Genomic DNA, 25,102 nt, shown 5'->3' with positions numbered 1-25,102 from the left:
GCAGCACAGGGCTGTCATTGATATACCGTACTCGTAAACATCAGTCTGCAGCTTTATTTATTATCTTTTAGTTCCAATTCATCTGAAGTGAAATGATGTGTTTAATATTTCATTGAAATGTTTAACAAATTTCTTTTAGTTTTACATCAATTTTGAACTGTTAATGGTACAGTTGTGTTTGTGAGTTTTATTTTCATACTAACTCCACATTCATTAATAAACTGTCATAAGTATGAAGATCATTTTGGTATCCTTAAGTTAATATGAATATTTCAATATATAAGTAATAATCGATTAACAAAAAATAATGAAAATGAAAATTGAAACCAAATATCAGTAAAAGAAAAACTGAGGAAATTCAGAAATGAAGTCCGAAAAGAATGACGTCTTTTTCTTGACAATTGTTGGATGATGATTTAACTCATTCACCCCTGAAATTTCATAATGAACTATTCCAATCTTTGAATTGGAAGGGTTCAAATGTGTCTTGAGGGGTGAATGATTGAATGACGGAGGTGTGTCTTTTCTCTTACCAGTATCGACAGGCAGTAAGTAGTGTGGTCACACCATCAATGCGACACCAGAGGTCGTTTTCAGCATTTGGTTTTGGAGCTGAGGGATCGACAATCGGTTCCATCTCCCAACAGTCACGGAGAGGCTCACAAATCAACGTCAATGTGACCCCCTCACAAACCACCACAGAGGCGATCGGGGACACGCCAGAAATCAGAAAATATAAGAAAAAATTCAACTCTGACATTTTGTGTGCAGCTTTATGGGGTAAATATATAAAAGTTTATTTTTTAAACCAATTTGAGTCGAGTGTTTTTGGTTAAATTACAGTTTTGATAGTTTGTACAAATGGATAGAGAACACAGTTTTATCATCATGATCATATTTTTTGTTTGAGTTAAATAGGCTTAGTGTTCAACACATCATGGTCTTCTTACTGTGTTTCATAAACAGAAATCGACACAACTGGCTAACCTGTTAGAGATACAAAGTCCATATGTCTCATTATAATTGAGTTGAGCAGATTGTATTTTGATCAGATAAACCCAGTGATCAGTCTACAATTAGTTTGTATGGGTCTTTTCTCACTGTATGGTTAAAAGATACGGGTCCCACCATGTTAAATTTCAGTATTTACAGAAATTCTATCGGTCAAAATGAAATTCTATGGGAACAGGACCCAGGACTTAATTTATCACTGTAAACCAGGCCTGATATGGTGATCTTCAATGATAATAATAATAATATACAACATTTGATATAGCGCCCTGTCTAGTTAACATAAGCCACTCTAACGCGCTTTTACAGTACATTGATATAAAATTAATACAATACAATTAATACAATTAGGATATACAATTTTTGAGGAATTCTAAGGAGCTGCCTTATCAGGCGCTAACTACTAGTCCTATGACACCTGGCTAATATCTCCCTATGTGTGTATGCCTGCATGTGTGCTGGAGATGTAAATATCCAATATACATTTAAAAATTGGTCAATACTTAAGAACCAGTATGATAATGATAAACTAAGTATTAATCTGGTATTGTGTTTGCTCCAGGGGTCAATCTACTGATCGGGACGGAGAGGGGTCTGATCCAGTATGATAATGATAAACTAAGTATTAATCTGGTATTGTGTTTGCTCCAGGGGTCAATCTACTGATCGGGACGGAGAGTGGTCTGGTCCAGTATGATAATGATAAACTAAGTATTAATCAGGTATTGTGTTTGATCCAGGGGTCAATCTACTGATAGGGACAGAGAGTGGTCTAAACCAGTATGATAATGATAAACTAAGTATTAATCAGGTATTGTGTTTGATCCAGGGGTCAATCTACTGATAGGGACAGAGAGTGGTCTGATCCAGTATGATAATGATAAACTCAGTATTAATCTGGTATTGTGTTTGATCCAGGGGTCAATCTACTGATAGGGACAGAGAGTGGTCTAAACCAGTATGATAATGATAAACTAAGTATTACTCTGGTATTGTGTTTGATCCAGGGGTCAATCGACTGATAGGGACAGAGAGTGGTCTGATCCAGTATGATAATGATAAACTCAGTATTAATCTGGTATTGTGTTTGATCCAGGGGTCAATCGACTGATAGGGACAGAGAGTGGTCTGATCCAGTATGATAATGATAAACTCAGTATTAATCTGGTATTGTGTTTGATCCAGGGGTCAATCTACTGATCGGGACGGAGAGTGGTCTGATCCAGGATGATAATGATAAACTAAGTATGAATCTGGTATTGTGTTTGATCCAGGGGTCAATCGACTGATAGGGACAGAGAGTGGTCTGATCCAGTATGATAATGATAAACTAAGTATTAATCTGGTATTGAGTTTGATCCAGGGTCAATCTACTGATCGGGACGGAGAGTGGTCTGATCCAGTATGATAAGGATAAACTAAGTATTAATCTGGTATTGTGTTTGCTCCAGGGGTCAATCTACTGATCGGGACGGAGAGTGGTCTGAACCAGTATGATAATGATAAACTAACTATTAATCTGGTATTGTGTTTGATCCAGGGGTCAATCTACTGATCGGGACGGAGAGTGGTCTGAACCAGTATGATAATGATAAACTAACTATTAATCTGGTATTGTGTTTGATCCAGGGGTCAATCTACTGATCGGGACGGAGAGTGGTCTGATGCTGCTGGACAGGAGTGGTCAGGGCAAAGGTAACATTATCATTGGTCTTATTACAGAAGACATATATAATATATATTTTACATATTTTGCAAGATTTCTAAGTTTAAATTAAATTAAAAAGATATCTGAGATCCGGGCCTGTATTCATGGATTCTGTTCTCAAACTGATTTACTTATTACTTGGTTAAATCAGGCTATGCGTTCGAAAAGTTATATGAACACTTTGAAATGATGTTCTACTTCAGTCTCCCAAACATTCTTTCAAATCATCAACAAAATGTGAAATTTTATAAAATTATTGAAGAAACAGGAATTGGACTTGAACACAGAATCTCAGTTTGAGCATGAGAATGGTTTCATGAATACGGGCCCAGGACATCAAAAATATTTTTCAAGTCTTGTGGTTTTCTGTGTGTCTATTTCCATAGGACACAACAATACATAACAATCAGAGCACTTGTCAATGTGTTTAATATCAATCTCAAAAAACAATTGTTGGCAAAGAAATAAAGGCATTCACAGCATACTGTATTGATCATTCTTTTTGCCTCCAATAATATTTTTGATTTTGAGAATTGACTCCAAATATTTCCAGAACAAATCACTGCATGAACGTGAAGTAAAGGTTATTAATCAGTTTTGTTGCCTTCACTCGTTTTGATCTGTGCAGACAATTCATAAAAATAGGTATTTGTCAAAGTGAGGTGAGTAACTGTACCTTGTGTTTTGTTCTGACAGTGTACACCCTGATATCTCGGCGCCGGTTCCAACAGATGGAGGTGTTAGAAGGGCAGAACATCCTGGTGACAATCTCCGGAAAAAAGAACAAGATTCGGGTGTTCTACCTGAATTGGTTAAAAAACAAGATCTTCAAGACAGAGGGTGTAAGTGTTGTAGGTATCAATATCATACTCAGCATGCTGCATGTCATAGGCCAGGTGGAATCTCACAGTTCTGTGTCTCAGGGGCCAGACACAACCAAACAGTTCTGTGCATCAGGGCCCAGACACAACCCAACAGTTCTGTGTGTCAGGGGCCAGAAACACCCAAACAGTTCTGTGTGGCGGGGCCCAGACACAACCAAACATTGCTGTGTGTCAGGGGCCAGTCACAACCAAACAGTGCTGTTTGTCAGGGGCCAGAAACATCGAAACAGTTCTGTGTCTCGGGGGCAAGACACAACCAAACAGTTCTGTGCCTCAGGGCCCAGACACAACCAAACAGTTCTGTGTGTCAGGGGCCAGACACAACCAAACAGTGCTGTGTGTCAGGGGCCAGAAACAACCAAACAGTTCTGTGTCTCAGGGGCCAGACACAACCAACCAGTGCTGTGTCTCAGGGGCCAGGCACAACCTCACAGTTCTGTGCCTCAGGCCCCAGACACAACCAAACACTTCTGTGTGTCAGGGGCCAGTCACAACCAAACAGTGCTGTGTTACAGGGGCCAGACACAAACAAACAGTGCTGTGTGTCGGGGGCCAGAAGAAACCTCACAGTTCTGTGTCTCTGGGGCCAGAAACAACCTCACAGTTCTGTGTCTCGGGGGCCAGACACAACCAAACAGTTCTGTGCCGCAGGGCCCAGACACAACCAAACAGTGCTGTGTGTCAGGGGCCAGACACAACCAAACAGTTCTGTGTCTCAGGGGCCAGAAACAACCAAACAGTTCTGTGCCTCAGGGCCCAGACACCACCAAACAGTGCTGTGTGTCAGGGGCCAGACACAACCACACAGTTCTGTGTCTCTGGGGCCAGAAACAACCTCACAGTTCTGTGTCTCTGGGGCCAGAAACAACCTAACAGTTCTGTGTCTCAGGGGCCAGACACAACCAAACAGTTCTGTGTCTCAGGGGCCAGAAACAACCAAACAGTTCTGTGCCTCAGGGCCCAGACACAACCAAACAGTGCTGTGTGTCAGGGGCCAGACACAACCTCACAGTTCGGTGTCTCAGGGGCCAGACACAACCAAACAGTTCTGTGTCTCAGGGGCCAGAAACAACCTTACAGTTCTGTGTCTCAGGGGCCAGACACAACCTAACAGTAATCTATGATAAACTGTTATTATTCTGTAGGGAGTTATTTTTGCATGCCAAATCTTTCTTTTGTATAACTTGATCTTGACCAAAATTTACTAACCTATTTAACTTTTCTCATGGTGGAAGAAAATTAAATTCCAAAGTATTGATAGAAGAAATTTGGAAAAACGACTCGAATTATTGATTTTCTGCAGTGACGGAGTGAATTATTGATTTTCTGCAGTGACGGAGTGAATTATTGATTTTCTGCAGTAACGGAGTGATTTATTGATTTTGATGGCAGGCTATAAATACTGATAAATGATTTAAAATTGAAACATTTTACTTTGATTTATTTGACATAAAAATAGTTTTGGATGTTGATAGATGTTCTAGAATTGGAATAGTTGTAATTTGTTATTTTTCGTGACCTGAGATTGCAGTAAAAGAGTCAGGATTGATGTATGTGTATCAGCACACTGGGACCTAGCCTATACATCACACAGTGCAATTATACCCAGTAGAAATGTATACCTCCACACGGATTCACAAAACTTGACACAACATGTATTTTAGCTGGGCTGGGATTGGCAAGATTGATAATCTCATATAACTGCGTTTATTGTGAAATAATTACGGATCCGATGCTCTAAGTTAAACAGAGTTGTGTCGTAATGATTGAGACAACCCCGGAATGATCCCTGGGGAAAATAGTCATGTACTTTTGTTTAGATTAAATTCTGGTAGAGGATCGGCTAATATGAATTAACTGCTGTTCCAAGTATCATTATAATGATAAAGCTCTTTTGTTTCTCAAGCACATAAGAGTTATTTCCCTTGAATCAATTTTCCCAACCATTTGGGACTAATGACATCTTTATCTGATTTTTTCTTTTTAACTGTATTTCTCATAATTTGTTTCATTTCTCCTGTGTAATAAACAATGGTATGAATAATGAACTTATTATTTACAAGGTGTGGTATGCAAGCTGTGTTTCCATTAATTGTAAGAATGACATCAAGTTTAGTAACATTAAATTCCATTCTAACATCATGATTGCCTCCCAGTTATAAACCAGAATCATTGCTTTTCCTGATATTATTTGAATATTTTGGTAGAAATGGATTCCCAAACTTGTTCTTGATGTTTTAGTTATCATGTTTTACTTGATAGACATGATTACCTACCACATCTACACAGACCCTCTGTTGATTAGGTGGACAAGTTTTATCAATGTTTTAGTTATCATGGTAAACTTGATAGACATGATTATCTATCATATCTACACAGACCCTCTGTTGATGAGGTGGACAAGTTTTATCAATGTTTTAGTTATCATGTTTTACTTGATAAACATGATTACCTATCACATCTACACAGACCCTCTGTTGATTAGGTGGACAAGTTTTATCAATGTTTTAGTTATCATGGTTAACTTGATAGACATGATTACCAATCACATCTACACAGACCCTCTGTTGATTAGGTGGACAAGTTTTATCAATGTTTTAGTTATCATGTTTTACTTGATAAACATGATTACCTATCACATCTACACAGACCCTCTGTTGATTAGGTGGACAAGTTTTATCAATGTTTTAGTTATCATGGTTAACTTGATAGACATGATTACCAATCACATCTACACAGACCCTCTGTTGATTAGGTGGACAAGTTTTATCAATGTTTTAGTTATCATGTTTTACTTGATAAACATGATTACCTATCACATCTACACAGACCCTCTGTTGATTAGGTGGACAAGTTTTATCAATGTTTTAGTTATCATGGTTAACTTGATAGACATGATTATCTATCATATCTACACAGACCCTCTGTTGATTAGGTGGACAAGTTTTATCAATGTTTTAGTTATCATGTTTTACTTGATAAACAAGTTTTATCAATGTTTTAGTCGTAGTTACAATTGTTGAAGTAGACAAGTCACAAATGTTTTCTTTTCTTTATAGAACGACAAGCGGAGTGGTTTTGTCAATGTTGGAGACCTAGAAGGCTGTGTCCACTTCAAAATAGGTAAGATTTAACAGTATTAAAGGATAACTCTAGCAGATTTACCAGTGTTGTTGTGTTACTCGAATGAAACAGTGCATTTCTCTTAATATCAAGAGGCATTGGCAGAGAACAGTGATATTAAAAAGAAATTCTAACACCATGTATGAATGTTACATTAAAGATATTCTTTCCTATGAATAGCAAAACTTGCTTAGTAAAGATATTTTCTACAATTATTTAACATTAACTCATTCACCCCTGAAATTTCATATTGAACTATTCCAACCTTTGAGTTAGAAGAGTTCAAGTGTGTCTTTAGGAGTGAATGAGTTAAACCTGTTTAAAAAAGTCTTTGTTTTCATAGATTTATACTTGTAAAGATAAATTGTACAATGTCATGTTATAGTTTAGGAATGTCATGTTATAGTTTAGGAAAATCGGTATGGAATATGATATCAAGAGATGTCGTGTCATATCACTTGATAATAAACAAACTAATAGAATGTGATATTAAGAGGATTTCATGTCAAATCACATGCTATTAAACAAACTAGTAGAACATGATATTTAAGAGTTCATGTCAAATCACATGATATTAAACAAACTAGTAGAACATGATATTTAAGAGTTCATGTCAAATCACATGATATTAAACAAACCAATAGAATGAGATATTATGGGGAGTAATATGATAAATAGTTAAGGAAGCTAAATGGAATGTATTAATGGTGTTTAGAAAAAGTTTAAATTAAACTGAAATGTGATGTTAACAATGAATGTATTGGTTTCCACTGTACAAGTAAATACTTATAAATCTGCTTCTCACTATTCTCACAGTTCTAATGGGCATTACTCAATCTCTCTTCAACGATAAGTTATCTGTATGAGTTATCAGGATACTTTGTTTTCCTTTTCAGTGAAATATGAGAAAATAAAGTTCCTTGTAATAGCCCTCCAGGAGAGCATAGAGATATACGCCTGGGCACCAAAGCCCTACCACAAGTTTATGGCGTTTAAGGTGAGCTGTTGAATCACTGCTTCAAAACATAGAACTCTTTTTGATTTTCCGACAAATTTTCTCCTTACAATTGTCTTTTCCCCCCAATACATCTAGAACGATAAGATGAGTCGATATCAAGTCATTCACCCCTGAAATTTCATAATGAATTATCCCAACCTTTGAATTGGAAGAGTTCAAATGCGTCTTCAGGGTCATGTGAGTTAATGTTCAGAACTGACAAATAAGATCAAAATCAATTAAGAACGATTTGTGTTTTTAGTCTTTCAGTGATCTAGTCCACCGGCCCCTACTGGTAGATCTGACTGTCGAGGAAGGTCAGAGGTTAAAGGTCCTTTATGGGTCAAATTCCGGGTTCCACGCCATCGACGTCGATACCACTTCCTCCTTCGATCTATACATTCCTTCCCATGTAAGTATTAGTGGTTGGACCTCCCACTCGTCCAGACAATATTTACTGATATTGCCTGTTTTCTTGGTGTTTTAGTGTTACACATGTTTATCAACTTTTGCTGTTGAGTAGGAGAAGTAAGATTTCATACCATATTTGGCCGCAAATGAGCCCATTCTTCTTGAGAGAAAAAAAATGACCAAAAGTGTTAGAGTTGACCCCATCTTCTTAAGCATTCAACTTGATGTCGCCCGTCTTAAATATTCCCTGCGTGGATCTATGATGTGAAGTGCAGGGGGCCTAATTGTAAGCACCTACCCTGAAGTGTGGAGGGAGTTTCTGTGCAGGCGGTCTAATTGTAAGCACCTACCCTAAAGTGTGGAAGGGGTTTCTGTGCAGGGGGCCTAATTGTAAGCACCTACCCTAAAGTTGTAGGGGGTTTCTGTGCAGGGGGCCTAATTGTAAGCACCTACTCTAAAGTGTGGAGGGGGTTTCTGTGCAAGGGGCCTAATTGTAAGCCCCTACCCTAAAGTTGGAGGGGGTTTCTGTGCAGGGGGCCTAATTGTAAGCACATACCCTAAAGTGTGGAGGGGGTTTCTGTGCAGGGGGCCTAATTGAAAGCACCTACCCTAAGGTGTGGAGGGGGTTTCTGTGCAGGGGGCCTAATTGAAAGCACCTCCCCTAAAGTGTGGAGGGGGTTTCTGTGCAGGGGCCTAATTGAAAGCACCTACCCTAAAGTTGGAGGGGGTTTCTGTGCAAGGGGCCTGATTGTAAGCACCTACCCTAAAGTTGGAGGGGGTATCTGTGCAGGGGGCCTAATTGTAAGCACCTACCATAAAGTGTGGAGGGGGTTTCTGTGCAAGGGGCCTAATTGAAAGCACCTACCCTAAAGTGTGGGGGGGGTCTCTGTGCAGGGGGCCTAATTGAAAGCCCCTTCCCTAAAGTGTGGAGGGGGTTTCTGTGCAGGGGTCCTAATTGTAAGCCCCTACCCTAAAGTGTGGAGGGGGTTTCTGTGCAGGGGGCCTAATTGAAAGCACCTCCCCTAAAGTGTGGAGGGGGTTTCTGTGCAGGGGTCCTAATTGTAAGCCCCTACCCTAAAGTGTGGAGGGGGTTTCTGTGCAAGGGGCCTAATTGTAAGCCCCTACCCTAAAGTTGGAGGGGGTTTCTGTGCAGGGGGCCTAATTGTAAGCCCCTACTCTAAAGTGTGGAGGGGGTTTCTGTGCAAGGGGCCTAATTGTAAGCCCCTACCCTAAAGTTGGAGGGGGTTTCTGTGCAGGGGGCCTAATTGTAAGCCCCTACTCTAAAGTGTGGAGGGGGTTTCTGTGCAGGGGGCCTAATTGAAAGCACCTCCCCTAAAGTGTGGAGGGGGTTTCTGTGCAGGGGTCCTAATTGTAAGCCCCTACCCTAAAGTGTGGAGGGGGTTTCTGTGCAGGGGTCCTAATTGTAAGCCCCTACCCTAAAGTGTGGAGGGGGTTTCTGTGCAGGGGGCCTAATTGAAAGCACCTCCCCTAAAGTGTGGAGGGGGTTTCTGTGCAGGGGGCCTAATTGTAAGCCCCTACTCTAAAGTGTGGAGGGGGTTTCTGTGCAAGGGGTCTAATTGTAAGCACCTACCCTAAAGTTGGAGGGGGTTTCTGTGCAAGGGGCCTCATTGTAAGCACCTACCCTAAAGTGTGGAGGGGGTCTCTGTGCAGGGGGCCTAATTGAAAGCCCCTTCCCTAAAGTGTGGAGGGGGTTTCTGTGCAGGGGGCCTAATTGTAAGCACATACCCTAAAGTGTGGAGGGGGTTTCTGTGCAGGGTCCTAATTGAAAGCACCTACCCTAAAGTTGGAGGGGGTTTCTGTGCAAGGGGCCTCATTGAAAGCACCTACCCTAAAGTGTGGAGGGGGTCTCTGTGCAGGGGGCCTAATTGAAAGCACCTACCCTAAAGTGTGGAGGGGGTGTCTGTGCAGGGGGCCTAATTGTAAGCACCTACCCTAAAGTTGGAGGGGGTTTCTGTGCAAGGGTGGGCTTATTGGTGGTCAAATACGGTGTCAAGTTTACGAATAACATACTTTCAGAAAATGAGGTCAAATCCATATGCACCCTTTCTGTACTGATGTCTTTGGAGCATATACTCAAGTTATCATTAAAATGTGTCATTGCCATCATAAAGCACTCTGCCATGCTCGATACTCCTGGGGTTACGTTCTCTGCACCCCTGGGCTATATGGTAGTAAAATGGAAGGCACGCAGCTAGCTATTTGATTGCAATGGTCTTGGGTAAACAAACTTAAACCATCTCTCAACAGAAACCTGTCATTTGAAGATTACAGAAGGAGCGATTAACTTAAAAGCCAGTCAATTTATCGTTACGCAATGACAGGTTTTTTTGCTGTACACCAAAGGATAAAACTAGTCTTCTTGTCTTACCCACGCGGTGGTACACACCGACCCTTCAATTTGGCTGTGATATATTCCAGGGGTGCAGAGAGCGTAACTGAACGTAACCCCTGGAGTATCGAGGATGGCGCTCTGGGCACTAGAGAGCCTGCCGTGTCTCGACACAACATGGGGTCAACACTACATGTACAGAAACGGTGGTTTATTATGGAATTGGCCAAAATAGAAAGTTACTAATGATTTGGGAAATTAATGTTAGCACTTCCTCCCAATGGAACTTTGTTGTGGTCCCTATTGTTATTGTCCTTCTCAGCTCTACAGTGTCGACAGTGGTTTGTACACAGATATCATCACTACCGTATATATCCTACAAAACGCCCAGGAAGGTAACACAATTTCTCTCTCAACATAAGGGGTGGGATTACATCAGGACAATAAAATAGTCTAAATGTGTTCATTTCTACTGAACGGTAATAGACGTGGACAGGCTTATTACCAGACTGGGCTCATTGTTAGATTAATACGGTACCATCTAACCATGTTAAGTGGAATAAATACGATCACCTGGCTCATTGTTAGATTAATACGGTACCATCTAATCATGTTAAGTGGAATAAATACGATCACTGGGCTCATTGTTAGATTAATACGGTACCATCTAATCATGTTAAGTGGAATAAATACGGTCACTCAGTTTGTACTTTAATATCTTACAATGATTTATTTTGCATATTTAACCCTTTCAAAATTCAAAAAAGAAATGTGGAAGGTCCAGTTTTTGGTTCCTAATTGAAAAGTAACAGGCTTTTTTAGAAAAGAAAGTTAAACAAATCTAAACAAATTACTGGATCTTCACCTAAACAAATAACTGGATCTTCACCTAAACAAATTACTGGATCTTCACCTAAATAAATTACTGGATCTTCACCTAAAAATCTCTTAACTTTAAAGTCTATGGTAAGGTCTGTTAGTTGAAAAGACACATGTGGTGGTTTTCAAGTTCTTCTCCAGGAGAACCCTATAGACAGCAGAACTCTCGACATTGTAAGGCTGAGAAGCCAATTCCTCGTATTGATGTTGTAGGGATGTTGCGGAGACGTAGCTATTTACCACTACAAGGTTTTAATATAGAGATATGAATGTTTGTTAAAAGATCCCTGCAGTGGACAATCTTGTTTTGGGAGAGGAGTTAGGGTGGGATTGATACATTGAATGGACATTGCAGTCTGATTAACCCTAATATTTCCAACAGTCTAAGAAAAAACTGTCACTATTGTATAAAGACACTCGGTTTGGAAGAAGATTTGATAAGGTTTGTTTTGATGGCATCCAAATGATATTGTTTTATAAGGATGAATTTTGACGAGTTGTTTATGATTTATCTTCCCTATAGTTTTGCCATAACAATGACAGCACTCCACAAACTGGTATAACATTCTATCTTAGCCAGGTAAACAGCTAATAGGGCCCTCTCTTGCTTGCTACTCTTTGGTTTTCTCTGGGAATTTAAAACTTGATTATGAAAATGAGGTACACTTTGATATTTCTATTTTGTGTAGCTATAAAGATTATCATAATAATACTTTGGCTGTACATTTTGTGATAAAAGATTTCGATTTTATTTTCATGTTATAGGGTGTATTTGAAAGTTCTTCTCAACAAATTTTGCAAAGATGACAGCTTGTGGTATTAACAAAGTTTTAATCCCTGTTAACAAAATGTTATAATCCCCCACTTTCTGGTATCATTTTCATACGCAAGTTTTAAGGCTGAATCTATACACAGATTTGGATTGAGTTATGTACTTTTAGTTTCAGTATAAATCTGATCAACAAAGTGATTTAAGCTGTCACTTGTCTGTTAGAAATATTCATCTTTTTTTTTTACCTTACTCTGTATCACTGGTAGACTAGCTTACACCAGTAAAATTATCCATGTTTCCCGGAGCTTATTATTGGGTTGAAATATGGGACCCATTTCTCAGTGACATTTAGTCAGTTTTCTTCTTAATTTGAAAAAGAGAAATTCAAAAATCAGGTATGTTTTTGTTTTCTTCCTTTTGGTGCCCGTCATTTCAGGGGATGGTGGAGGCACACAGTGCTATTTATGTCCGCCCCGTTTAGTCTCATCAACCAACTCAATGACATCAATCTAACAATTGTTGTCTTAAACTTTTATAGTCCAACTTTATACAAGGGTTGAGCATAAAAACAAGTTTGTAGTACAGTGTTCCAATGTCAAGGCCAAGGTCACCGTTACCATTTATAGAAATTTAGCTTTACAACAGCTTTGGAAGCAATACAGCTGTTTGTGTTAAGTAGGGAAGGTTGTAATGCAGCGAGGGGAAAAGGGGGAAGTGTATTTTCACAGGGTCATTAATCTGATGTTTGTGTATTTTATATACGTTCAAAAGCCACTGTTTGTTTTGTATTGCGTGATTTTTACCTGTACTTTTTACTTGTATTTTTTATTCATAATTTTTAGTTGGGTTTTCAATGCAGCACTTTTCTAAAAAGCCTGAACAGTCAACATTTTATCATCTAGAATATTTTAGAATTGTAGAAAATGTATTAAGGTATTCTGCAATTCTTAACTTCACCTACATTAAGGTGTTGAATTTAAGTGAAAACAAACAACATAACAGACAGTCTTATTTGGAAACACAACGAGGCAACAAAATAAGAGTTTAGTTCAGAAAGCTGTGACCTTTTAGGCTCTGGAAATGTGTCCATGCATCTTACTGATCTCATTTTTGTAGATATGATCCCATTTAAGCATGCATCACTTAATTTGGGCCAACATGTTTAATTTTCCATTTTCAGAATGGAGCTAAGCATGAGGAATTTTGTTTTTAATTTGCTTTGGGTGCAATTTTCACAAAACACAAAAATTCTCAATTATTATTTTACGAAGTAATTAAATGAAGTTGGATGAAAAGAAACCTCCTCTAGGAAAAAATGATATTTTGAAATGATCTTTTATTGAATTTCAACAATTTTGTCTAAATCTGGAGTAAAATATAAACCAAAGTTGACCTGGTTATGCATTTCGTTCATGCATCTTGAGCTCTGTTTTTTGACGGAGTAAATTAAGATATTTAGTTTAACGTTGATGTGTTTGTACTTCTGTAGTAAGGTTGTCCTTCTGTTAGCCTTGTATATTTCTACCTCAAGTGTTGTGTAGATCAGGTCTCATAAACACAGGCTTTTAAATGTATGTTATCCTGGTTTTGTAAAACAGATGTTGTATTATGTTTGACCAAATTTTATACAGGTGAAAGGGCTAGCACGGGTAAGAAGTTGTCAAACAATGTGCTGATATGACGGCCTGCTATAGCCTCTCTGAATCCTACACACTGCACTACCATCTTAATGATCTGTTAGGAGTGGTTTGAATTTCAAATTCCGAGTTTTGTATTGAAAGTATTTTTTTTAGTTTGGAGAAACCAATTTTAACTTTTAACAGGGGGGGGGGGGAACATGTCAATTTATTTTTTTGGAAATGGTCAAATTAGTTCTTTAAAAGAAGTGTCCAAAATAAATTTATTATCAGTTTTCCTATTTTTTTCAAACTGAAATCATTCAGCAATGAAGTTTCCTACAGATTACTGTCTCAGAATGTGTACATGTCCTATAGCTGTTTCCCTAGCAACAGCTTCTTATGTAAACAAATCTACAGCATTACACCTCCTATGTAAACAAAAACTGCAGCATACCTACTATTGAATTCCAACAGTTATTTGTCTTCTATTAACAGCATGACAAATACAATCCTCAATTTTACTGGAGAACAATGTAGATAATACTTAGTGCCAGGACAGCAAAGTAGTGCATGTCAATATTCTATAAAATCCTGTACATAATGAGCTATGTGGCATTCAAGTCTGAACACTCGGTGTCAAAAACAAGTATTCAAGTCTGAACACTCAATGTCAAAAACAACTGAACACTCAATGTCAAAAACAACAGAACACTTAATGTCAAAAACAACAGAACACTTAATGTCAAAAACAACAGAACATTCAATGTCAAAAACAACAGAACATTCAATGTCAAAAACAACAGAACACTCAATGTCAAAAACAACAGAACACTTAATGTCAAAAAAACAGAACACTAAATGTCAAAAACAACAGAACACTCAGTGTCAAAAACAACAGAACATTCAATGTCAAAAACAACTGAACACTCAGTGTCAAAAACAACAGAACACTCAGTGTCAAAAACAACAGAACACTTAATGTCAAAAACAACAACATTCAATGTCAAAAACAACAGAACATTCAATGTCAAAAACAACAGAACACTAAATGTCAAAAACAACAGAACACTCAGTGTCAAAAACAACAGAACACTCCATGGGAACCAGTAAATATTTAAGTTTAAATATTTAGTTCAATATGAACGGTTGAATATTTAAGTGTGAACACTGAAGTTGAACCGCTAAGTTAGGATAAATTAATCTTCTTTGTTTATTACAATGTCATGTTAAAAGAAAAATGCTATTAAACTTTTTTAAAGGAGCTTTGGTTCATTTATGTCAATCTATCCCTGCATAGTCAGTAGAAAAGCATGTTTTTACTCCGTCACCATGTATGTTTTGTTGATTGTAACTTTCCTTTTTTCCATTGATTGTTACTTATACTACACCCAAAGTGAAATCCAGTGATTTCTGTTTTCTGTTTTTATCAAAAATGCTGATGTATCTTATTACTGCATGACATCTTACCATTGTATATTTAACTGACTTAATACCAGATAGACAGACAGACAGACAGACAATCAGACAGACAGACAGACAGACAGACAGACAATCAGACAGACAGACAGACAGACGGACTCTTTAAAGAACTTTAGGATAACGAAATAGTTGTTCTCTTTTTCTATCAACAGAACTAAGTACAGGCTAATTATTTATGGACTGGATTGATCATAATAGCAATTTTAAATTTTCCTTTCTTTTATCACTAATTCAAATTATGTGTTACTATAAATATTATCTATATGTATTTCAACTTCCGACTTAAGATTAGATTTCACATTGTGTGGTTATTTTGTTGAGATGACACTTTGAATGTTTGGGGTATGTTGTGTGACTGGTTTGGTGTTTATTTCAGACCCAGGGCCCCATAACACCACACACGATAGTGGTTCTACCCAATACCAACGGCATGCTCCTGCTTCTGTGCTACAACAGTAAGTTCTCCGTATCTTCACGTTTATTCTTCGTTGCGATTCTTATTCTCACCTATCAAATGAAAATTGAAAAATGTGTTCTTGTTTGGTCCTGGTATATATTTCTGTAAAATGTAGAAACTTGTAAACGGTTATTTATGACAATGAGGTTAGTTTTCCACTTGATGAATCATCCGTTTAGGTTTGTTGAATGGTGTTTTGAACCCCTCATACTGTTGGCTCAACATGTAGAGAGACAGACAAGTAGAATGTTCAATGTCATCATTCATGTTTTTTATAATGCATACACTGAAGGCTTCTTGGAAAATTTGTCAGAAAAAGAGTTAAAAACAAACTTAAAAATATAAATATTTATATATCGGAGTTTAAGAGTTTGTCTTTGGTTATTTATAGATGAAGGAGTTTATGTAGACTCAAACGGCCGTGTCACGAAAAACGTAGTTCTGCAATGGGGGGAACTCCCCACCTCTGTGGGTAAGTATCTGACAGATTACACGTAGGGTGTGTCGACATAGTGGATCTCTTATAGTGAATATTGTAGGTAAGTATCTGACAGATTACACGTAGGATGTGTCGACATAGTGGATCTCTTATAGTGAATATTGTAGGTAAGTATCTGACAGATTACACGTATGATGTGTCGACATAGTGGATCTCTTATAGTGAATATTGTAGGTAAGTATCTGACAGATTACACGTATGATGTGTCGACATAGTGGATCTCTTATAGTGAATATTGTAGGTAAGTATCTGACAGATTACACGTATGATGTGTCGACATAGTGGATCTCTTATAGTGAATATTGTAGGTAAGTATCTGACAGATTACACGTATGATGTGTCGACATAGTGGATCTCTTATAGTGAATATTGTAGGTAAGTATCTGACAGATTACACGTATGATGTGTCGACATAGTGGATCTCTTATAGTGAATATTGTAGGTAAGTATCTGACAGATTACACGTATGATGTGTCGACATAGTGGATCTCTTATAGTGAATATTGTAGGTAAGTATCTGACAGATTACACGTATGATGTGTCGACATAGTGGATCTCTTATAGTGAATATTGTAGGTAAGTATCTGACAGATTACACGTATGATGTGTCGACATAGTGGATCTCTTATAGTGAATATTGTAGGTAAGTATCTGACAGATTACACGTATGATGTGTCGACATAGTGGATCTCTTATAGTGAATATTGTAGGTAAGTATCTGACAGATTACACGTATGATGTGTCGACATAGTGGATCTCTTATAGTGAATATTGTAGGTAAGTATCTGACAGATTACACGTATGATGTGTCGACATAGTGGATCTCTTATAGTGAATATTGTAGGTAAGTATCTGACAGATTACACGTATGATGTGTCGACATAGTGGATCTCTTATAGTGAATATTGTAGGTAAGTATCTGACAGATTACACGTATGATGTGTCGACATAGTGGATCTCTTATAGTGAATATTGTAGGTAAGTATCTGACAGATTACACGTATGATGTGTCGACATAGTGGATCTCTTATAGTGAATATTGTAGGTAAGTATCTGACAGATTACACGTATGATGTGTCGACATAGTGGATCTCTTATAGTGAATATTGTAGGTAAGTATCTGACAGATTACACGTATGATGTGTCGACATAGTGGATCTCTTATAGTGAATATTGTAGGTAAGTATCTGACAGATTACACGTATGATGTGTCGACATAGTGGATCTCTTATAGTGAATATTGTAGGTAAGTATCTGACAGATTACACGTATGATGTGTCGACATAGTGGATCTCTTATAGTGAATATTGTAGGTAAGTATCTGACAGATTACACGTATGATGTGTCGACATAGTGGATCTCTTATAGTGAATATTGTAGGTAAGTATCTGACAGATTACACGTATGATGTGTCGACATAGTGGATCTCTTATAGTGAATATTGTAGGTAAGTATCTGACAGATTACACGTATGATGTGTCGACATAGTGGATCTCTTATAGTGAATATTGTAGGTAAGTATCTGACAGATTACACGTATGATGTGTCGACATAGTGGATCTCTTATAGTGAATATTGTAGGTAAGTATCTGACAGATTACACGTATGATGTGTCGACATAGTGGATCTCTTATAGTGAATATTGTAGGTAAGTATCTGACAGATTACACGTATGATGTGTCGACATAGTGGATCTCTTATAGTGAATATTGTAGGTAAGTATCTGACAGATTACACGTATGATGTGTCGACATAGTGGATCTCTTATAGTGAATATTGTAGGTAAGTATCTGACAGATTACACGTATGATGTGTCGACATAGTGGATCTCTTATAGTGAATATTGTAGGTAAGTATCTGACAGATTACACGTATGATGTGTCGACATAGTGGATCTCTTATAGTGAATATTGTAGGTAAGTATCTGACAGATTACACGTATGATGTGTCGACATAGTGGATCTCTTATAGTGAATATTGTAGGTAAGTATCTGACAGATTACACGTATGATGTGTCGACATAGTGGATCTCTTATAGTGAATATTGTAGGTAAGTATCTGACAGATTACACGTATGATGTGTCGACATAGTGGATCTCTTATAGTGAATATTGTAGGTAAGTATCTGACAGATTACATGTATGATGTGTCGACATAGTGGATCTCTTATAAAGAATATCCATGTTAAAAATTCTTTATGTAAAGGGAGATAATCTAGTTTGACGGTCTGGAGAAAGATCACCCCATAATTCCTTTTCCCCATAAAATGCATGCAACCATTTCTTGAAATCGTCATATTTACCTTAAGAAATGTGTACTTTATGTGAAAATGTACAGTATTTTCTCTACATATGCTTTACATGTTGGTTGTGCTAATGTTGGTTGTGCTAATTGCTGTTGTTGTGTTCCAGCGTATATCAGTACCGGACAGGTGATGGGCTGGGGAAACAAGGCAATAGAAATCCGCGCGGCTGAGACGGGACACCTCGACGGAGTGTTTATGCATAAGAAAGCTCAGAAACTTAAATTCTTGTGTGAGAGAAATGACAAGGTACTTTGGATGGAATCATATGTGATTTCTGCAATTTGAACTGCTTTCAGTCGACATTTAATTAATATAAATGCTTACTGATGCCATTCTAGCATTCATATTGATTAAATACAAACCAGAACATGACAGATTCAGCTTCATGTTGAATTTTGACATGCAATACTTCTATAAACCATTTTAAAAACATTTCAATCTCAAGGAAATCAAAATTTATCGATCGAAATTCAGCATTTATTTCCAATGAGTGGATGTAATGTTTATATTTGTTCAATGAATAGAACAGACATCTTTTGTTTCCTGTTCGATGTTTATCACAGGAAATTGGATCGATAAAACAACTGTTTTAGCTTGTTTAACATCAGTATCATTTAAAAACAAAAAAAGAGAAATGGAACCAAAAATTACTAAGCTATTCAGGCGTTTTAATTTGGGCCTGTATATAAGTATTGGCCATTTTGTTTGGAAAAAATGGATTGTCGCACTGGCTAATTGTATCCTATGGTTTGTTGCAGGTGTTTTTCTCTTCTGTGCGGTCGGGGTCCTGCTGTCAAATCTACTTTATGACGTTAAGCAAGCCAGGTCTGGCTAACTGGTGACAACATCACAGACATTATCTCAGGGTCCATCCTTAAATTCTCATCTGCAGCTTTTAAAAAAAAAAAAATATCACAACTTTTTACACTGGTTCAGTATTTTATTTTGGGCAGAAAATATATCTTTCCTAATGCCACAGAAGCTGAAAACAAACCTGGTTGTCGTGGAAACTGCCTACTGTTTTATAAAGATGAGATGATGTTACCGTAGGAACCGTATGGTGACTGGTTGTCATGGATATTGATGTGGTTGCCATGGACACCTATACTATGGTTGAGTGATTGAGGTTGTTTCAGAGAAAATTGTGTAGATGGTTGACATGGAGACACTTCAAAAAAGCTATTTTTCGTGAGAATTGTAAATAACCCCATGTAAGTGTAGATATGTTGTACAGCTTTCAATTTCGCTGTTGCCATGGTGACTGACAATAAGTAAAGGACAATTATGTCATATCATGTTGTCATGGTAACAGAAGTTGTACAATGTGCTTTGTTATGCTCCTCAATAATGTCAGTCTGGATGAGCAGTGTGTACATGGAGGAATATACAGTGTCCCAGGAGTGACTCGGAGGAGGCCATACAGTGTCCCAGGAGTGACTCGGAGGAGGAATATACAGTGTCCCATGAGTGACTCGGAGGAGGAATATACAGTGTCCCAGGAGTGACTCAGAGGAGGAATATACAGTGTCCCAGGAGTGACTCTGAGGAGGAATATACAGTGTCCCAGGAGTGACTCATAGGAGGAATATACAGTGTCCCAGGAGAGACTCGAAGGAGGAATATACAGTGTCCCAGGAGTGACTCGGAGGAGGCCATACAGTGTCCCAGGAGTGACTTGGAGGACAAATAAAGACAATAGTGAAATGTGTTCACGGAGAATCGATGGATGTTGGACCTGTGTCACTGTATAAGAGACTGTTGTGATGGTGACAGATTCCCTATTCATTCACCACGTCACACATATAATGACACTGTGTTGTACAGCCTGTCTGTTTCGGCCGTTAATATGATGCTGTCTGTTTCGGCCGTTAATACGCTGCCTGCATTAAATCTTTTAGTTCAATAGCTGAGACAATGAAGATACAATAGACATGTATCACAGAAACAATGACAGAGTTTGAGCTACATTTATCATGTATCAACCGCCAATGCAGAAAACTTGTAGGGTGAGCCCCGATTGGTGGATAAGCCCGTTATCCTCACTGTTCATTAAAAGTGAAATATCGGTTGTCGGAAGATTTCTAGTGTATTTTTGGTGTAGTGCAAGAATTTAGTTGAATAGGCATTGTAAGCTTGGCAATTTCTAACTAACAACTCATATGCCTATTTTTCAATAATATGAAGACCATTGATATTTAGCTTGTGTTTATGGGTTTTCCTGTCATCTTGAAAAGAAAAGAACAAATATTCAGCTTACGACAGATGTTCCCTTCTATCCAAAGAAACATTGACAATCAATTAACGAAGAAGAAAATGAAATTAACATCTTCATTGTTCAGGATTAATGTTAAATCATGATAAGAAAATATTGCAATTACTTTGGTCTAATCAATGAAAGAAATTGTTTTTAACAAATGAATTCCGTTTTATTCAGAATGCCTGAAAACAAATGAGGTTTTCTTAACAGAGAAATTAATAACCAATTTTCCATCTAGCCTAACAGCCGTCTTCATCACACAGTATGTGTGAACACTATGGAATCAGTAGAAAAAATGTAGTAACATTCTTCATAATTTCGTTGTTTCACGAATGAAAAATATGTGTGAAATAATGAAAAGTTTTTTAAACGCATCTATCAAGTTATTTTTTAGTTGTCTCCCTTCTAAAGTAATCTTTTGTCGTGATTTATGCTGAGGTGGACTAACAACAAATTCCTCGGTTGTAATCATGCTTCTCTGTCTTGGTATTATTTTACTGATTATAATACTCAGTTGTAAATACACACCGTGTGTGTGTATGTTGTAAGCACTCTGCCAAGTTAACCCAGTGTCATATATATCCTACTGGCCTTGGTTGCCAGTGTTTGTGACAAAACCACCTAGTTTTATCGACATGTTTGTTTATTATTATTTCTTATGCAATCAGCCAAACTGCTTATATCTGTTGTAGTTTTCCTCTTCCATTGGTTCGTTGAAAACCTGTAGATAGAAAATATTATCATTTAGCTCTTTTAACCAAACACTCCATGTCCAAAGCACCATGCTTACCTATCTTTTGTCTAAATACAGGGTTTGAATGCTTGGAGTGGTAAAACCATTGCTTAGTGACAAAGGGAGGTAATCCTGGTCGTCATGGATACTGAATGTGGGCATTTAGAAATAAAATCTGACGTGAGAGGAAGTACTGTGTGCCAAAAATGATTTATGTATTGAAATATAAGCTTTTGTTTATCTGTTTGAAGGTATAGCACTTAACTTCAGTGTTTTTATTGTGTGTGTATTCAACGTAACAGTCTAAACTACGACCCCCTACTGCTGTAAGTAGCCGTCAACACTCTTATCTCGTGATAAAAGATTAAAATGATAATTCCCTCTACGACTGTTGAGTGTAAAGGTTTGAAATATTGGGTGTCTGAAATAGGAAGAATATTATATGCATGCTTGTCGGGTACCTGAAGTACACTTACACATTTTGCTGTTTTTTCGTTTCGGCTCAAGTTCCTAACGTTGCTTGCTTGGTTGATGTACAACATTTATTTGTAAATGACGTTGTATTTCGTGACATTTCTATGATCTCATGTTCATTTTGTCAGTTTTGTATTTAATCTGATGTTATAGCCGTGAATCATTTCTAATTCCTGAATTTATCCTTGTGTTGTGTAGGATTTATATGTAGAAGATAAGTGAAAAATATCTGTCATTTATGTTTGAATTTTATGTGAATATTTTAACAGATTTGCAAGTTTTACGCCTTACTATTTTAATTTAATAGTGCCAGGTAAGATTTTTTTAAATTAATAAAAGTATAAAAGAAATCTAGAGGTGAATTCGGAAAATCCTGATTATTTTATGAGCTATTCTGTAGAAAACATTTTGAAACCAAATTATAGACCAGGATACAGTTTCTTGGTAATTTAAATACTCTAGTCTGAATAAATTATTCTGCTTTCTATGATAAATGTTATTCATTTTTAATGCGATTGTTGAGTGAATAAATTGAATTTTTATAGTCAGGTGTAAAATTATTTTTATGATTTGAAAATACTCATTTGTAAGATATAACAGCACGATAAGGAAAATTGGAAGGTCTTTTAAATCCCACCGCGTGTTTGCGACTTGTAAACATTAGATTCATCCCCATGGAAACCCACAGAATACCGGCAGATTCTGTTACTATAAACACAAATCTTTGTCCCGGAGATTATAGTTGTAATAAGTTTTGTATTTTTGTAGTCAGATGAAGTTCTTGTAGTGTTTTCACTGGGTTAATCATGTGAAATGTTCCTGCAAATTGTCTTCATGACAAACTGCTAGATTGGCAAGTGTTATCATGTTGGGGTAATAGAGTGTAATAAAAACGATTATTTATTCATTATGACGTTCATTATCAGTGAACATTAGCTCATGATTTAATGTACATTTTCCTTTGTGTTTTCAAATTTAAAGAGGTCAGATCTGAAACTAGATTCTTTGTTTTCTAAATTTGATCTGGATAGATGGTGTTATTTGATAGTTACTAGTTCACAGAAGTGTCACGGCGGACAGTCTATACTCTGTATACTCTAACATAAATCCCCATCAATCAACATCTAAGATTCCATTACATTGAATTCCTAATCATGGTTATTTAATTGATATGGTAGTAAGATTGTTTTCTTCCTTTTTGTTTTTCCCTAATCATATTTTTTTTTAACTTTTTCTCTAAGCTGACTCTTACAAATACATTGAAGCTCATTAATTTGACGATCATCATCGTCGTTACAACAGGAGTTGCTTTTATCTTAATGAGATGAATTTTTAAAGAAGTCTCCCTTTTATATTTTAGGACAAAAACAACTGTGATATTTTTTATAGATGAAATGAAAGGAGAATTGATATCTTAATCATCGGTGACAATTGTTCATCAGTTGTAAAGAGAAAAGTTGTGTTTGTTATCAAATGGTTTTCTTAAAAATGTGTTAGGAATGACATGGATATACAATACAAAATGTTCCGATCAGGCCGTACCTTTTTATAAGATTAAAAAAAACCCACTTGAACAATGTTTTCACATTTCAATTCCTCTGCAAAAACTTGAAAATTGAATATATTTTTTAAAGTGTGCAATTAAGATGGGTTGCTGCTGTGTTTTCGGTATTTCTCAGCTTGACTGATATTCAGTCCCTGTTTCTATACATCAGTAAATAACATACAACACCCCATCAGTAAGGTAAATAACATACAACACCCCATCAGTAGGGTAAATAACATACAACACCCCATCAGTAGGGTAAATAACATACAACACCCCATCAGAAAGCGCTGTAAGCTAGCCAACAACAAATGGTTTCTGTGTGAAGGAAGAGGCTATTTCCAATTCCAAGGGTTTGCCGGTTTTCCTTGCCTCTACTTGCACATACATACATGCACAATTTTACATTTTTACTTATTTCCATTGATCTTCATAGACAGCGGTGGCCAAGTGGTTAAGGCGTCTGACATTCTGCTACCACTAGCCCTCCACCACTGGGTCACGAGTTCGAGGCCTACGTGGGGCAGTCGCCAGGTACTGGCCGTAGGTCGGTGTTTTTTCTCCTGGAAGTCCAGCTTTCCTCCACCACCAAAACCTGGCACGTCCTAAAATGACCATATCTGTTAATAGGACGTAAAACACAAACAGACCAAACCAAACCAATTCATAGGTATTATACCTGTGGTAATTGTGTAGGGCTAAATACAAGGAATTGTGCCGTTAAATAAGTCGGAAACTAATTTCAATTATTCTAGAATATATTTCTGGATAATTCGGAACTTCTCTGATAATGGAGAAGTAATGAAATGCTTTCTGTCTTTAAAAAGATGAAGTATTGCAGAAAACAGAAGGAACCTGAAGTTCAATTGTGTGGCTATATAAAGCATGTTGTTGCCATACATTTCTAAGTATATCTTCAGATCTTTTTGTAATTGTCGGCCTTTCTGGACATTAAGAAAAAGGGAGATTTCGTGGAAAAGCAGCAGGAACCAAGTATCATTGATGCTAGTTATGTATAGAAGTATCATTGATACTATGTATAGAAATATCATTGATGTTATGTATAGAAGTATCATAAGACACGTGAACTCTAACATTAGTTAAGGTTTTATTGGTCACTTACGGGGGATGCATAGTGTTGGATTTTAACATAGAAAATGTCATGTTATCCTAGTACAAGTCATACTTTAACAAATATCAAATCATTATTAATGTCTGCAAACCATTGTACAGAACATGTTTGGGTTGAGGTACAACTAAAGGTGGTTCAGTATTTATATAAACACACCAATGCAAAGTTGTAGTGTAATACTGTGTTAGTTTCGTGTTTCGTTTGGAGATGTGAATTCCACAGCAGTGTGGTGTATACTAAGACAAACATTTTATATTTATAGGGAACCCTATTTGTTTGTGTAACACGTATGACATGGTCTGTCTTTTCTGTTCGTGCCATGTATGTGGACGTCTTATAAGCTCATGCTTAATCCAAGTGCAATTTTTCTAAATAAATTGAGAGAAGAACACCTTCTATCATGCATTAAAATTGTATTTGTGTTGTGTTTGAAAATATTGGCTCTTATGTTTAACTGTATTACCAT

At 37.2% G+C, this 25,102-nt stretch overlaps 1 protein-coding gene across 10 annotated transcripts in view; it reads left to right on the top strand.

The window, feature by feature from the left end:
- The window catches only part of LOC110457309 (misshapen-like kinase 1), a 171,059-nt gene extending 148,195 nt beyond the window's left edge, over nucleotides 1-22,864 (top strand). For 8 of the 10 annotated variants that reach the window (XM_021508524.1, XM_021508523.1, XM_021508517.1 and 5 more), the window contains 11 exons: nucleotides 537-780; nucleotides 2,641-2,706; nucleotides 3,416-3,570; nucleotides 6,663-6,726; nucleotides 7,623-7,723; nucleotides 7,986-8,135; nucleotides 13,767-13,784; nucleotides 15,610-15,688; nucleotides 16,082-16,162; nucleotides 18,601-18,740; nucleotides 19,253-22,864. In XM_021508524.1, the coding sequence (XP_021364199.1) occupies nucleotides 537-780; nucleotides 2,641-2,706; nucleotides 3,416-3,570; nucleotides 6,663-6,726; nucleotides 7,623-7,723; nucleotides 7,986-8,135; nucleotides 13,767-13,784; nucleotides 15,610-15,688; nucleotides 16,082-16,162; nucleotides 18,601-18,740; nucleotides 19,253-19,336 (1,182 nt within the window). In that variant the 3' untranslated portion in view covers nucleotides 19,337-22,864. The remainder of the gene's footprint in view (nucleotides 1-536; nucleotides 781-2,640; nucleotides 2,707-3,415; nucleotides 3,571-6,662; nucleotides 6,727-7,622; nucleotides 7,724-7,985; nucleotides 8,136-13,766; nucleotides 13,785-15,609; nucleotides 15,689-16,081; nucleotides 16,163-18,600; nucleotides 18,741-19,252) is intronic. The other 2 variants (XM_021508518.1, XM_021508519.1) reach the window with 2 other exon arrangements.
- Nucleotides 22,865-25,102: the final 2,238 nt, after the last annotated feature.

The sequence above is a fragment of the Mizuhopecten yessoensis genome, unplaced genomic scaffold (assembly GCF_002113885.1).
Source record: "Mizuhopecten yessoensis strain PY_sf001 unplaced genomic scaffold, ASM211388v2 scaffold9085, whole genome shotgun sequence".
NCBI classification, from domain to species: Eukaryota; Metazoa; Mollusca; class Bivalvia; order Pectinida; family Pectinidae; genus Mizuhopecten; species Mizuhopecten yessoensis.
Note: the sequence above shows the minus strand (reverse complement) of the source record. Positions and strands in the feature narration are given on the sequence as shown.